This window comes from Castor canadensis, chromosome 10 (assembly GCF_047511655.1).
Source record: "Castor canadensis chromosome 10, mCasCan1.hap1v2, whole genome shotgun sequence".
Taxonomy (NCBI): domain Eukaryota; kingdom Metazoa; phylum Chordata; class Mammalia; order Rodentia; family Castoridae; genus Castor; species Castor canadensis.
Genome location: NC_133395.1, coordinates 83,350,283 through 83,365,651, shown reverse-complemented (window position 1 = coordinate 83,365,651; position 15,369 = coordinate 83,350,283). Strand labels below are relative to the sequence as shown.

Sequence of the window (15,369 nt, the reverse complement as noted above, 5' to 3'; positions counted from 1 at the left end):
TCCATGTGGACTTGAATTTTGTATGTGGCTGATAAGGGCTGAGGTGTTTTAAAAACGTAGGACACTGCAGGATCTGGTTCCCATGGTCATCTGAGTGGTTTTCCTGACTCTTCCACCCTACCTCGGGAGTCTTGCTGGGGTCCTTGCTTTTTGTTCCCACAGCACAACTCATAACAGTGATGGCTTCTGTCTTAGAATAGTTTGTTTTATTTGTTGCATGATCCTTGGTCTTTTAAAAGCCTTATTCTGGAAGATCTTACTAATATGCAATGGTTCTACATTACTCAAAACAAGATAGAATTCAAAATTACTACAGTTAGAATAAGGTGTTATTCAAAATGGCAAATAGTATGAATGTGTAAACAAATCTTTAAATCAGTAACATTTACTGACTACAATGAAAAGCAGGATGGCTTCACATATTCCCATCTAGATGTCTGCGTAATACTGACTGAATATTTACTCAAAAATACAACTTCAAAAGTGTTTCCAAAGACAGAATGTGCACATATTTATGTGCATGTATGTGTGAATTCATGAGTGCATCTGTGTTGGCCCATTCTTTCTTTTTTAATCTACCTATTCTGAGGTGTTGGGAAAGGATTTTTTAAACTATTTTTTATTAGCACACATTAAGAGTACAAGGAGGCTTCATTATGATAATTCCATAGATGTGCATAGTGTACTTTGAACAAGTGCACTCCTCCATTATCTTCCCTTAATCTGCCTCCTCCTCTACCCATTCTTAGTTACAGGAAGAATGCTGAGCTTTGATCTCATTCCTTGTGCTTAGGACAGCAGTGGGAAAGCTCTAGTGTATACAGTAGGAGTGTTGGCTTCCCAGGGGTAGGGAGGCTGAAGGACACATCTGCTCCCAAGCATCCTAAGTGGTAAGAGCTATCTGCTGGCTGATTACCGAATTGTCTTTCTTCCCCACACAACACTGTTAGGGGATGATGATGTGTTTGAACTCTTCTCTCATTATTTCAGAAAATGAAAAATCCTACTCTTAATGTGTTACATGAACATGGCTTTACAAGTCAAAAGGACAACTGGGCTTATAATGAGAAAAAAGCCTCCCATCCCATGCTTCCCACCATTGGACCCTAATCCTCAGAAGCTGCCATCTTAGCTGTTGGCTCTTTGTTTAATCCGTATCTGTAAATATTATGTTTAAATGCTATCTCTTGATTAAGTCAGTATATATTATTCATTTCCTGTGGAGATGAGGATTTTGGTCTCTCTGACATACCTTCTCCCTTTCCCTTGCTCTTAGTGTAGTCATAATCCATGGTTTGGTTAATGAGAATCAACTGTCAGAGTTCACTGCTGAGGCACGTAATACACTACAACTCCATTCCCTTCCAGTGTGACACTTTTGATGTTTAGATACAAGCTAATAAACACATGCTTGTTTCATTTTCTTGGTTTTTTTTTTTTGTACTTATGCCCAATTTTCCCAACATCCTTTGTTGACCTTTCAGTAAAATTTTCTTCCTGTCAGATATTCTATCATTTTTCTTTTTTTTCCCCTGACCATGCCCTCCTAAAATAATCTGGACCAATTGCTCTTCAGTATGCAGCACAGCTACTGTACTGGGACTTCCTGTGACACCAGCATTCTGGGAATTCCTTCTCCTGCCACATGTGTAGGACTTCCAATTCCCTGGAGCCCAGGTTTTCCTTTCTTTATTTTTTTTTTGTGGCACTGGGGTTTGAACTTAGGGCCTCACACTCGCTAGGCAGGCGTTCTACCACTTGAGCCACTCTAGCAGCACATCTTCCTTTCTTTGCTTGCTTAGGAGGCGTTGTCATGAGTTGCCATGTCTAAAATGTTTTTATTTTGTCCTCACACTTGACCACTGAATAAAATTTTCACTCCAAATGTTGAAGGTATTTTTAAGATTTCTTGATACTAACAGAGCTATTAGAAGTATAATGTGCCTCTAGTCCTGAAACCTTATAGATGGCAAGGTGAATCTTCCTCTGGAAGGTTCTAAGATCTTCTGTGCTACCCAGATCCTAACTCTCACAAGCACTACAACTGTGTCTTAGTGAGAGTCTTTAGTTCTGGGAGGGTTCCAATGTTGTCCTTTGAGGGTTTCTTTCCCTTTGTTTCTTTTTCTGTTTTTCTAGAATTCCTATTAGTTGGATAGTAAGCTTCCATACATTTATCCTCTAGTTTTCTAATATTGTCTTTCGTATGTTTTCTTCATATGGTTGCTATTTTTTTCTATTTCCTGGGGTATTTCCTCAATTTTATCAACAACTATACTAAATGAAAGCATTCAGATTAAAAAAGTAAGTAGTGGGATTAGGACTGATTTTTGGCTTTGTTCATGTTTTTATGTATTTTCTACAACAGCCACAGGTTATTTTTAGAATAAAAAAAAGAGTACATAGTATTCTAAATATTTAATCAGAAGGAAAAAAGATAAGACACCTCTGGAATAAAGCAAGACTTCAAGTTTCTCACATTTCTTATCTGCAGAAGCATCAAGTGAAGAGGGTAGAAGTACATAAAGAGGAAAATCATGAGAAAGAGGCTAGAGTAGGTAGAATATGTGAAGTAAATGGAAAAAAAAATTTATCATAGTTTTAAACAGAACAAACAGGATAAGGTTAGATATTAGCAACTCAAACTGGACACAAAAATATAAAAGAGTGCAAAAGAAAGCACACATAAAAGAAAGCACACAAAGCTTTCTTCTACTTGCAAAGTGACAGAGCAACACAGGCCTGTCACTGAGGGGTCATCACAGACAATTTCAAGCCTTGTCTGTTTCCCAACTGTGTTCTTCAAAAAACTCACGGTATGGGTTTCCCTGAACTCTTTTTCTTCTTTAATTCCTACTTTTATTTGGACTATAAAATTAAAATATGTAATATATGCTAGAAATTATTAACAGCTTAAAAACTCACTATCGTCAATTTTTTCACTACATGCTTATTTACTGAAATTATGTACTTTTCTCTTTCCACCAGGATTGCTGGACTCCATGAAAACCAACTGAATGTGTCTGTGTCCAAGAACAAAGCATTCATTTATGTGGGAGACAATGAAATATAGTCCCCCTATCTGAAAAGCCTGCTCCTTTGATCACCAGCCAGCCTGACTGTCAGAACCAGGAGGATCTTCTGTGCTTAAACTGTCCACGGTGTTCACAGGCTGTGCTCTGCCCTCGAGCCCTGTGGAGTTATCAGCTCCTGAGTGACAGGTGATAGAGACTCTGGTATTAGAGAAGGACGCAAACTAACCCTGGACTCAACACAGAATAGGCTCCATGCAGTATTTCCCAACAGAAGTGTGCTGCATTTGCTTACCCAGTTCTCTTCTATTATTCCAATGTTATATTTATCCTCCCCACATGGGTCAGTGTGTTGGTTCTGCTCAGCATAAAATTCCTGTAGAGCTGCTAGGGTGTGGGAAGAAAGCTGGGGGATATCATCGTCTCCTGCGTCACTCATTTCACCAACTGTCTACACCCTGTAGATGAAGGAGTAACAAATAAGCTTGAGCTTATAGCAAGGACTCAGTTTTATACAGGAAACATATGTATTTAAAATTTCTGGGATCCAATACCTACAAGGGGCTTCTTCTGAACTACTGTTCAACAAATGCAGGCTTTTCTGTGTTCAGCTTTCACGAAGGTCACTTTCACTTTTTTATGATTCCCTGCATGAGGAACTACTTACCACAAATGTCTAAAGACATTTCACTTCTGGCATGCAACGGCCACAGGCGGACATTTCACAGTAGGTTTTCTAGTCAGAGACCTTTGTATGCTTGAATGGCACTGTTTAGATGAATTAAGGTCTATGAGTGTCACCTGTGCATGTAAAAGACCAACTCAGAAAAGTGTAGAAAGAGATGGGCAAAATAAAAGGGATAATAAGGAGAAAGAGAAGAAAGAGTAAAACAGAGGGAGAAAGAAAAAGAAGGTGTTTTTGTAGAAAGTGATGGCCAAGTTCAGTGACCTCTTTTTGGGATTCTACACTGCCACACTATGACTTATAGGCCCAGTCCTCCAGCTGGCCAAGTCTTCCCAGCATCCTGACAACTGTTAAGCACAAGAGAGTCCCAAAACCACACACATAATTTGCCACAAACACCAAACTTCACTGAAAGCAGTTATTCTCAGTTACACTAATTACAAGGAAAAGACAAATCACAATCAGCCAAAGCACGAGACGTAGGGAAGAGATTATGAGGCTCCAAACTGAATCTTCTATCACCCTCCTGGCATCCATGTGTGATGATGTGCATAGAGTACTGCTCAGCTAGGAAGCTCCCCAGAGTTTTTACTGACATTTCATTCTCCAGATATGACTGATGGAATAACTGTTCATCTGAAGCCAGGTCCAGTTCTGCCCTCCCACAGCTGTGCTGAAGGACTCCCAGGAGTAACAAAGATGCTTCTATCACTTGGGCAATTCCATGCGTTTACAGGTTACCAGGAGCCGGGACAAAGACCTCTCTTTAGGGAAGTCACATTTCTCACTACACAGGTACCAAACACATCTCTAAACCAGAAGTTATCAAGGAACAAAATACAGCTTTCCATAAGTTTTTTAGAATACCACATCTAAGCTTAACAGTAAGTGATCTGTTGGAAATCAGCAAAGGTCATTCGAGGTTTCCTACTGCTGCTTTCATCAAACTGGAAGGCTTGTATGGGTGCCAACCAGGGCAGGTGCCTCAGCCCTCACTGCAAGGGCTCACTGCAGGCTTAAAAAGAGTTACGAAGGTGTTCGGCAGCGATTTAAGGTGAGAAATGTCTGCTACATGCTGCTTTTGTTCCTTTTCAAAATTAAAGAGCTAGTCGTTCCATGTAAAATCATAAAACAAAAACCTTGTATATGCCAACTGCTGACAACAGAGGGTATTTTCATCTAGTACAAATGACTGTTGATTCATTCCTTCATCAAAGACTTGTCTGTATAAAACAGGCTAATAAACACCTGGTCTCACAAATAGAAATAATAATAATACTAGAAATAGAAATAAGCCTTTTATGAGCAAGCAGTTTGTCCTCTAGCAAGAAGTAGTGCAAAACAGTCACTATATGATTTGAAAACATACTATATGATTTGATTTATACCAAATTCAGAAACAGGAAAACCAAACCAGGTCATTTAAGAAGGCATATGATTCTCTACTTATCAAAGGTAGATTTTTTTTTATTTTTTTGAGACAGGGTCACCCTATGTAGCCCAGGCTGGCCTGGACCTTTGACCTGTCTGCCTCAGCCTTCCAAATGCTGAGATTACAGGTATGTGCCATCACAAACAGCCATAGATGGAATTTTGTTCCAAAAAAATCTCCCCAAATAAAAACATCCATTCTAAGATTCACTGAATTCTATAGAACAGTTAAAGAAATGATGGGGCCAACTGCAATCCTAGCTCCTTGGAAGGCAGAGATCAGGAGCATTGCAGTTTGAGGGTAGCTTGGGCAAAAAGTTCACAAGACCCCATATCAACCAATGGCTGGGCCTGGTGGCATGCACCTGTCATCTCAGCTATTCAGAAATAGGAGGACTGTGGTCCAGGTCACCAAGGCATAAAGCGAGAGACCCTATCTCAAAAATAACCACTGCAATGCTGGGCACCGGTGGATCATGCCTGTAATTCTAGCCACTCAGGAGGCAGAGATAGGAGGATTGTAGTTTGAAGCCAGCCCAGGCAAACAGCTCTGTGAGACCTTATCTTCAAAAACGCTTCACAAAAATAGGGCTGGTGGGGTGGCTCAAGGTGAAGGCCGAGTTCAAGCCTCAGCACTGCAAACAAAACAACCAAAAAAAACCACTGCAAAAAGGGCTTCAAAAAGTGGCACAAATGGTAGAGTGCTGTCCTAGCAAGTGTGTGGTCCTATCATTTCTTGCTCCTATGAGTGTCCCTCTATTTCAAAACAAGTTATAGAAGAGAACTTCTTCAATCTGAAAAAGGGCATTTATCCAAAACCTGTAAAACTACTATCATACTTAATTCACCATCGTTGTAGTGTTTCTAGACATAGGGAAGAGCATAAAGACTAGAAAGAGGAAGGCCCCGATTCCTGGGGATCACTATTCACAGGAAAAATCCTAAGGAAACATTCCCCTCATCCACATCAAAGGCAAAAGCAGCAGTGCTACAACATGTTGATCAAATGCACCCTATGTCATGATGAGGATGTCACCTCACTTCCACATCCTTCCTCTCAAAAAACCAGAACCCCAGTTAACCATATGAAAGACATTAGGAAAATCTTAATTGAGACATTCTACAAAATATCTGTCCAGTACTTATAATTAATGGTCAGGTCAAAAAAAAGAAAAGAGTCAAGTCATCAAAAGCAAGAACAGTCTGAAGAACTGTTGTAGCCAAGGGAAGCCTAGGGAGACATGACAAGTAACTGTAACATGGTACCTGGATGGAGTCCTGAGCAGAGAGGGGTGCAGTTCTGACTTTGGTTAGTAAGAATCACATGCCACCGTTGCCTTGGTAATGTGACAAGTGCACCAAATTCTATGCTAATTATAGAGGAAACTTGTGTGGATATTAGATCCGGTTCCTTTAATTCCTTGCCTGGCTTTGCTACTCATGTGAACTGTTTCAACAGGTATGTTTAATTCCCATTTCCTGAATACTTACCAATGTTGAGCATGTTTTTATATGCATAATTTGCCATGCATTTTTACTCTGGCTGAATGTCTGCTCATGTCTTTTGCTCATGTCTGGAGTCTGGAGTGTTTAGGTCTTTTTTACTGTTGTTTTGAGATATCTTGGTGCCTGTGATCCCACCACAAAGGAGTCTGAGGCAAGAGGATCAAGGGTCAAAGCCAGCCCAGACAAAGAGCTTCTCAAACCCTATCTCGAAAATACCCATCACAAAAAGGGCTGGCGGAGTGGTTCAAGGTGTAGGCCCTGAGTTCAAGCCCCAGTACCGCAAAATAAATAAATAAATAAATAAAAATAAACAAAAAGGCCAGGTGAGGTGGCTCACACCTGTCACTCCAGCTACTTGGAAGGTGGAGATCAGGAGGATAATGGTTTGAGGGCAGCCCAGGCAACAAATAAGCTGGGGGTTGGCAGCATGTGACTGTGATCTCAACTACTCAGGAGGCTGTAGCTAGAAGGATCGTGCTGCAGGCCTGCTGAAAGATAATTAAAAGAAAAAAGGACTGGAGGTATGGCTCAGGTGGTAGAGCATAAGGTCCCGAGTTCAAAGGCCCAGTACCACCAAAAAAAAACCAACAAAATTTTAGAGTTTTACCTTTTTAAGTTTAAACCTATGATCCATTCAATTTCCATATAAAATTGTGAGTTGTAGGTCAGATTCTTTTTTTTTTCCATTTGTGCATATCCAATTGCTAAACCATCATTCGCTGGGAAGGTTATTTTTGAAATTACATTTTCCCCTTTGTCAAAAATCAGTATACCTATAATCTCAGCTACTTGGGAGTGATCTCAAGATCAAGGCCAGCCTGGGCAAAGTTAGTAGCAGGACTTTCTCAAAAACAAAATACAGAGCTGGGTGTGGTGCACCTACTATAATCCCAGCTCTTGGGAGGCTGAGACAGGAGGATAGCCAGATTGAGGACAACATAGGTTGCATATAGCAAGACCCTGTCTCAAAAAACTAAAGAAAAACAAAAAGCAAAATGCAAACAAAAGGACTAGGACAGTATCTCAAGTACTTGCCTAGCATGTGTGATGCCCTGAGTTCAATCCCTATAATCACAAGAAAAAAAACTGGGTAGGCATATATGTGTGAGTCCATTTCTGGTTCTCTATTCTGATCCACTGATGTTGATGTCTACTTCTCTGAAAGCAAGTTTTTATTATAGTCAATGGTTATGTCTTAAAATCTGGTTCCATGATTCTTTACATTTTATTTTTCTTATTCAAAACTGTTTTGATCTGCTTCCTTTGCTTTTCTGTATAAAGTATATAATAAACTCACTTCTAACTTCAAAAATATCTTCCTGGGAATAGATAGGAATTATGCTAAACCTGTGTAAGGATTTTGGAAAAAAATGACATCTTTACTATATGGTATATATCTTCATTTATTTAGGTCTTTCTTGATTTACTTCATCATTCTTTCATATATTCAAAACAGTGGCCCTGTACATGTTTTGTTAGTAACTGTGAATGACCACATTTTAAATTTGTTTCAATGTTGTATTTAGAAATACTACTGCTGGGTGCTCGGTGGCTCCGCCTGTAATCCTAGCTACTCAGGATGCAGAGATCAGAAGGATTAAGGTCTGAAGCCAGCCCAGGCAAATAGTCCTTTAGTTTCCCTATCTTGAAACTACCCATCACAAAAAAAGGGCTGGTGGAGTAGCTCAAGTGCTAAGAGTGCCTGCCTAGCAAGCATGAGGGCCTGAGTTCAAACCCCATGCTGCAAAAAGAAATACTATTGATTGTTGTGTTTCAATGTCTCCTACAACTACATTACATTACATTAGCTCTAGTGGTTTCTTTATAGATTTTTGTGGATTTTATACTAAAGAAATCATGTCTCAGTAAACTCCAATCTGCGTGCCTATTTAAATTTATTGATTTCCTCACCTTGCCTTGCCTTATTGCACTGGCTACTCCAGAACCAAAGTAAGGGTAGTGAGAACAAGTATGCTAGGCTTGTGAATGATTTTACGGAGAAAAGGATTTAATCTTTCATCATTGACTATGATGTTGGTTGTAGGTTTTTTGTAGAAGCACTTTATATCAACTTGAAGAAACCCTCCTTTAAAAAGAAGTTTGCTAAATTTGATCATAAATGGTACTGTATTTTCAAATGCCTTTTACACACAAATTTAATGATGTGACTTTTTAGCCTAATATGATAAATAAAATTGATTTTCTAGTAGCACACCAGCCTGTATTCCTAGAATAAGTCTCACTTGAGACTTATATACTTACATTATTCTTTTAATAATATTGCTGGATTTTACTTAGTAGTATTTTGTTGAGGATTTATATACCTATGTTAAGGAGACATACTGGTCTATAGTTTTCTGTCTTTACTCTCTTTTCTGGTTTTGGTACCACAGTAATCTTTGTCTCACTTAATGAGGTAGAAATGTCTCGTCCCTTATAGTTTCTGGAGGAGACTGCAGAATCAGTGTTAACTCTTCAGTCATTAGGTACAATTTCTCAGTGAAAGCATTTGCTACAGGCCCAAATGTTTCCCCCTTCTTGAATTCATACACTGAAGTTCTAACCCCCAATGTAATTGTATTCGGAGCTACAGCCTGCGAGAGGGTGATAAAAATTACATGAGGTCTTATGGAGCTTTAATATAATAGGGTGCCCTGAGATAGTTTGGATTTGGAATGTAACTCAAAGATCCATGTGTTAAAGGTGTGGTCCCTAGCTATTAGGAGGTAAAGGTACCTATAAGAGTAGGGCCTAGTGGAAGGAAGTTAGGTCACTGGAGGTGTATCCTCAAAGGAGACATTGGGATCCCAAAGCCTCCTCTTCATTTCTTTCACTTCCCAGCTTCCACATGGTGAGCAGCTTGCTCCACCATACATTCCCGACTATGAGGTTTTGAATCACCATAGGCCCAAAAGCAATCATGCACTGAAATCTCTCAAACTGTGAGCCAAAATAAAGATTTCCTCCTTTTAAGTTGATTATCTTGGCTATTTTGCTATGGTAACAGAAAACTGTCCAATACATGCCCTTGTAAGAAGAAGACACCAGAGCTGGTTTCCTATCAGGTACAGGATACAATGAGTAGGCAGCCAGAAACGAGACAGGAAGAAAGCCCTCATCAGTGTATCTTGATCTTGGGACTGCCCAGTCACCAAAATTGTAAGAAATAAATGGCTGCTGCTTGAGTCATTTGCCTTCATGATATTTTGTTAGGGCCACTATGACAGAAAAATGAAACTTTCAAGCCTGAAAGTCTTTTTTATGAGCGGTCTTTAACTAAAAATTTAATTTCGTTAATATTTGTAGGAGTCTTCACAATATCTATTTCATATTCGGTGAATATTGGTGGTTTTGAAGAACTGGTCCAGATCATCTAGTTGTTAAATTTTTGTGTATAGAGGTGATTGTGGTATTGCTATTGTATTTTTAATGTCTTTAGAACCTGTAGCAATATCCAACTTTATTCTTAATGTAAGTAACCTATTTTTTTTTTCTTGCAGTGCTGGAGATGGGACACAGGGCTCTGCGTAACCTAGCAAAGCATCCTATGAGTAAGCTACATCCCAGACCTTGTTTTTTGAGACAGAGTCTCACTGAGTAGTCCAGGCTGGTCTCAAATTCGTGTTCCTGCTTTCTCAGCCTCCTGAGTGCTGGGATACAAGCATGTGCCACTATGCCTGGCTTTATTTTTTCTTTTTTTAAAGTACCATTAGCAGTTTGTCAATTTCATTGATCTTTTCAAGGAATTCATTTCTGCATCATTGATCGCATTTCCATTGATGTCCTTTTTAATGTCTTTTTGGGGGGGGGTGTCATTGGGAGCTAATATCACTTCCTTACTTCCAATCAGGGCTCCTTCTGCATTTAGCAGACTCTTGTGTGACAGTGTAAGGGTCCCAGCTGCATAGCACACTGCCTTCTGACACATTGGGTTACGCTGCCAAAAATGACAATCAAGGATTAAGAAATCCTGACATTAAATCAATTTCACAGTGTCTTTGTATCTTAGAGAAGTGTTTGCCACAAAACTTTAAAACCATACATTTCTCTCCCATTTTTCCGTTGTTCACAAACAGAACATTTGACATAGTTATGATAGTTCTAGCCTGTAAATCTCTAGACTTCTGTGAGTTTCAGAGCATTTCAGTTATACCTACATGTGTTGTAAATTGTAAATACAATTTCAGTTTAGGCAGTTGTCCAAAACACAAAGCACTCCCAGTTAAATATAAATGAGTCCAAACTACTGGTAAAATGCTGTGTTTGATTTTATACAAACTTATTAAATGCATCTATAGCTTATTTATATTACAAGTTTATTAAATATATTTTGTGGAAAGAAATCCATTCTAAGCTTTGTTTTTCAATTGGTGTTTTAGCCCTTAATGTTATTATGTATGCTATTATTTGCTGTTTCCCGTTTCTTCCAGTTTTCATTCATTTCATTTCCGAGGCTTCCTGTACATTACTTGAACTTCTTTTTCATTTTTAGAATTCTACTGTCCAAAGACAAATGGCCAAAATATTTCAGTAGAATTTCAAAAGACATGATGCACAAATCGTTGGTAACCATGTGAAAAGGCACTTAATCTTAGTTACCTGGGAGTGTGAATTGTAATGAGAGATTACTGCACACCTACTACATTCACTAAAATTGAAGACTGAGAATGCTAGATGCTTTTGAAGATTTGAAGCAATGGAAATTGCCTCTCTGCTGGCTGAAATGGAAGCTGATACACACGTTTTCACACTAACCCCACAACCTTCAGCTCAGCAATTCTGTATAGAGGCATATGAAACTCCTATAATTCACATGAACAGACACATAAAAGATGCTCCAAGTAGAAATGAGAAACAGCAAAAACTAACAATCAAAATGTCTAACCACCAAACATGATATAGTGCTCTACATTTCTGGAGTGGAACACTACACTTCTTGTTTAGCAAAGAAAGGAGAAAAGGCATTCGTGGCAGAATGTGTGTGGTAAAAGAACAGATTCAGTACACAGTTCAAGGTAATTAGGAATACTAATCTCAAAATAACTATCTACTAACTCAGAACTGAACAATCTTCGCAATAAACTGTTCATTTGAATTTTAATGTTTGAGAGTGTTTGGTTTTATATGAATCATGAGACAAATTATGTAACTTTTTTGGTGCTGTAAATGAAATCGGGGCCTTAAGAATACTAAGCATGTACTCTACCAATGTGCGACACTGCCAGCCAGATTATCTACATCTAGAACTAAAATAACTTTGGACAAGGCAAACAGTGGCTCACGCCTGTAACCTAGCTACTCAGGAAGCAGAGATCAGGAGGAGCGTGGTTAGAAGCCAGTGGGGAAATAGTTCGTGGACCCCATCTCAAAAAAAAAAAAAAAAAAATCACAAAAAAGGCATGGAGTGGCTCAAGATGAGGCCCTGAGTTCAAGCTCCAGTACCGCTAACAAACAAACAAACAAAAAACCCCTTTGGGCAACTCAAGGAGGGAGAGTCTGTAGAAGTCCCATCAAGGAACAGTAAGAATGCTTGAAATGAGCAGTTTTAGTTTACTGAAATAAGCACAAAGATCACATTTTCAGACAAGCACATCAGGAGCTGTCCAAAGATTCACCTGAACATGCTGAAGTAAGAAAGACTGAGAAAACATGGCAAAACTGGTCTGCAAACCACTGAGGATTTTCAATTTGGTATTTCAAAACTGAGAGTTCCTTCATTCAGGGACAGAATCAGGTGACTATTAAAATCCACTGTTTCCTGGCACAGAGTTGAAGGTACAACCAGTTCCTGATCAAAGCTGCACCATGACAGTGTCTTACAAGAGCCAAAGGGAAAGCAGTGTGTGTGTCCACATATACACAGAGACACACATGTGTGTGTTGTATCCTTCATATAAACAGAAATATTTCAACTATTAGTACTAAACATTTGCCACAGCTATATCTCTGGAGATGGGCTTTGAAATAGCAGCCTGAAACTTGCTAGTCATTTAGAAATAAAACATGAAAGGGAGGCGAGAGGGTAATAGGTAAATATGATCAAAATACCTTATATACATGAAAATGTCATACTGAAATCATTATTTTGTATAACTAATAAAAAAGGGAAGAAAACATAAAAAAGAAACCAGTTGGATTTGAGTGCAAAACCAAAACCCCAAGAGCAGGTTAAGAAAATGGCTTATTTAAATATGTGTAAAAGTTCATTAAATTTCAATCTGTAATTGATGTGAATTTGGTTCTAAAATAAAAGTTTATAGCTATATCAGATCCATTCCTTTGATAGTCACTTATCAAGGCACTACCTCTACTAGGCACTGCTCTTAGTGATGGACTCAAAACATGGAGCTTAAATTCAAGTGAGGCAGAAACTAGAAACAAAATAAATGAAGTATATGATAGATGATAATAAAATCAATGGAAGAACACAGGGAGAGTGTAGGAAGTTGTAATTTTAGCAATCACAGACTGTTTCTTATTTTGTTTTTTTCAGACAGGTTCTAGTTATGTAGCCCAGGCTGGACCCATTGTCCTCTTCCCTCAGCCTTCCTAGTGCTTGGTTTGTTGGCATAGGTCACCATGCCTGGCTTGTTTCCTATATTATTAAAGTGAGTTCAAAAGTGTACCAGTTGTTCAAAGGAGTATAAAATTGAAATTTGTTTACAAAACACCATCAAAGATGAAATCAAGCCTATTATTAATATACTTTAAAAACTTAGTCACTACTTTATCTTTTTTTTTTTTTTTTCTTTTGGCAGTTACTGGTGTGTAAACTTAGGGCCTCCTGCTTGCTAGGCAGGTGCTCTACCACTTGAGCCATGCCCTCCCTCTTTTTGCTTTAGTTATTTTTCAGGTACTATCTTGCAGGGCTGGCCTCAATGATCCTCCTACATAAGGTCTTCTACCACCACACAGGGCTTATTGAGATGGGGCCTCACTAACTTTTTGCTCAGGCTAACCTCAAAATTTGAATCATGGCTGGCCTCTTGGTTTTTCAAGACAGGGTCTTGCTAGATGGCCCAGGCTAGTCTGATTCTCCTTCCTCAGCCTACCAAGTGCTGGGATTACATATGTATCACCACGAGTGGCTGTTTTGTATCGCTATTTTTATAATTTCTAAGTTGGTTTACAAAATTGCTGTAAGACATTTTCAAGTCCAAAAAGAGTTGGGAAGTCCTGTGGTTGTATTTTTATTAAACTGATGTTGGCTCTTATGTTGCTCCAGTGGTTCTTATGGGAGAACCAGGAACCATCTTTCGACTCAGGGAACTATTTGGTAATGTCTGTAATCATTTTTGGTTGGCATAATGGGTGCTCTACCCACTGGTTACTACCCAGTAACCAGAGTCCTGTAAATAATTCACAGGACAGCCCTTCATGACAAAGAACTGTCCAGTCTGCCTTGTCCACAGTGTTGAGGTTGAGCAACTTCATTTTAGAGACACAAAGAAATAATCCTGATGTGGTGAGACCTCGATTACAGGAGCACTGTTCAGTACCACGGGGTCACAGTGAAGAGCAGGTGACTTTTTTGGGGGGTAGGGGAGAGTGATGCTGGAGTTTGAACTCAGAGCCATGTCCCTAGCCCCATAGGTGACATTTTAACTTAGCCTGAGACAAGAGGGGAGATTGATGAGGTTTACAGAAAGATGGAACAGAATGAGCCAAGTGTGGCCACATTAATAAGAGCATCAACAGGATCCTAAAGGGCTGTGGTTGGCTTCTATTGGTGTAAAATTTCAGTTTCCATGCATTACTGTAGAATTCGACAGTGCCATACTGCCTTCTGCAAGAAACTTAGATCAAGCCAGTGTGATCCAGAAGAAAAAGCATTAACCTAACATCTATCACGGACTCCTCAGTAAAGGGCAGGGGGAGGCTGCCTGGACTAGCCCTGAGGCTCTGTCTGTGAATAGAGTAAAAATTGCCTAGGAGTTCTCTGATTTTTATCTACTCATGCATAATTCTCTCCTTACTCCAACTTGCTTCCAGAAAAAGGCCCAAACCTTCCATTTTCATTTTGCGTATGTAGCTCCCTTGCCTGGAACTTACTAACATTTCCGAGTACCTTTTTGACTTTCACGCATTCAACTGGGTGAGCTATGACGTGCACCCGACGTGACACGGTCACAGCCCGCGGCGGAGGACTTCGGCCGTGCACGTGGCTCCTGCCGCTGGCAAGAACCAGCCTGCCCCATGCCACCATGGAGGCCATCAGGCCGTGTGCAAGACCGAGTGACCACGCCCACCTACCCCGCGCTCCCACGCTTGCCTGGGACCCGTCGGCCTCGACAGGCCCCGGCGAACAAGTAAGGAGCGGCCACCATCGAGGGGCAGCAAGCGGACGCCTGCTATCCACACACTGCATTCCTGGAACGCCAGGGTCAAGGGTCAAGTCTGAGCAGAAAGCGCCGCGCCCCGCCCCCCCAAACGGGGCAGCTTTTCCTCAGCACAGGCCCCCTCCCGGCGCCAGGGTCCGCCGAAGAAGCAAAGCAGGCACCTCTCTCGAAGTGGCTCCATCCCGCCCGCCTCGTCCCTCACACTACTCCACCCTACACAAGATGAAAACGAACTCAAAATCCATCATCGAACCTACGTCCCCTCGTCCGCGCGGCCCACTCACCATACGCGTGCGCACTCTCCCGGCGAGCCGTGCGCGGCGGGGTGGGACTGAGCCGCCCTCGCGCAGGCGCACACGCACCACGCGCGGCCACGCTG

At 40.4% G+C, this 15,369-nt stretch overlaps 1 protein-coding gene across 7 annotated transcripts in view; it reads right to left on the bottom strand.

Moving 5' to 3' along the window:
• Eef1akmt1 (EEF1A lysine methyltransferase 1) overlaps positions 1-15,369 on the bottom strand; it is a 27,488-nt gene extending 12,119 nt beyond the window's left edge. For 2 of the 7 annotated variants that reach the window (XM_074043715.1, XM_074043719.1), the window contains exons 1-2: positions 15,275-15,369; positions 3,325-3,487 (exon numbers count right to left, since the gene is read on the bottom strand). In XM_074043715.1, the coding sequence (XP_073899816.1) occupies positions 3,325-3,468 (144 nt within the window). In that variant the 5' untranslated portion in view covers positions 3,469-3,487; positions 15,275-15,369. The other 5 variants (XM_020167659.2, XM_074043716.1, XM_074043717.1 and 2 more) reach the window with 5 other exon arrangements.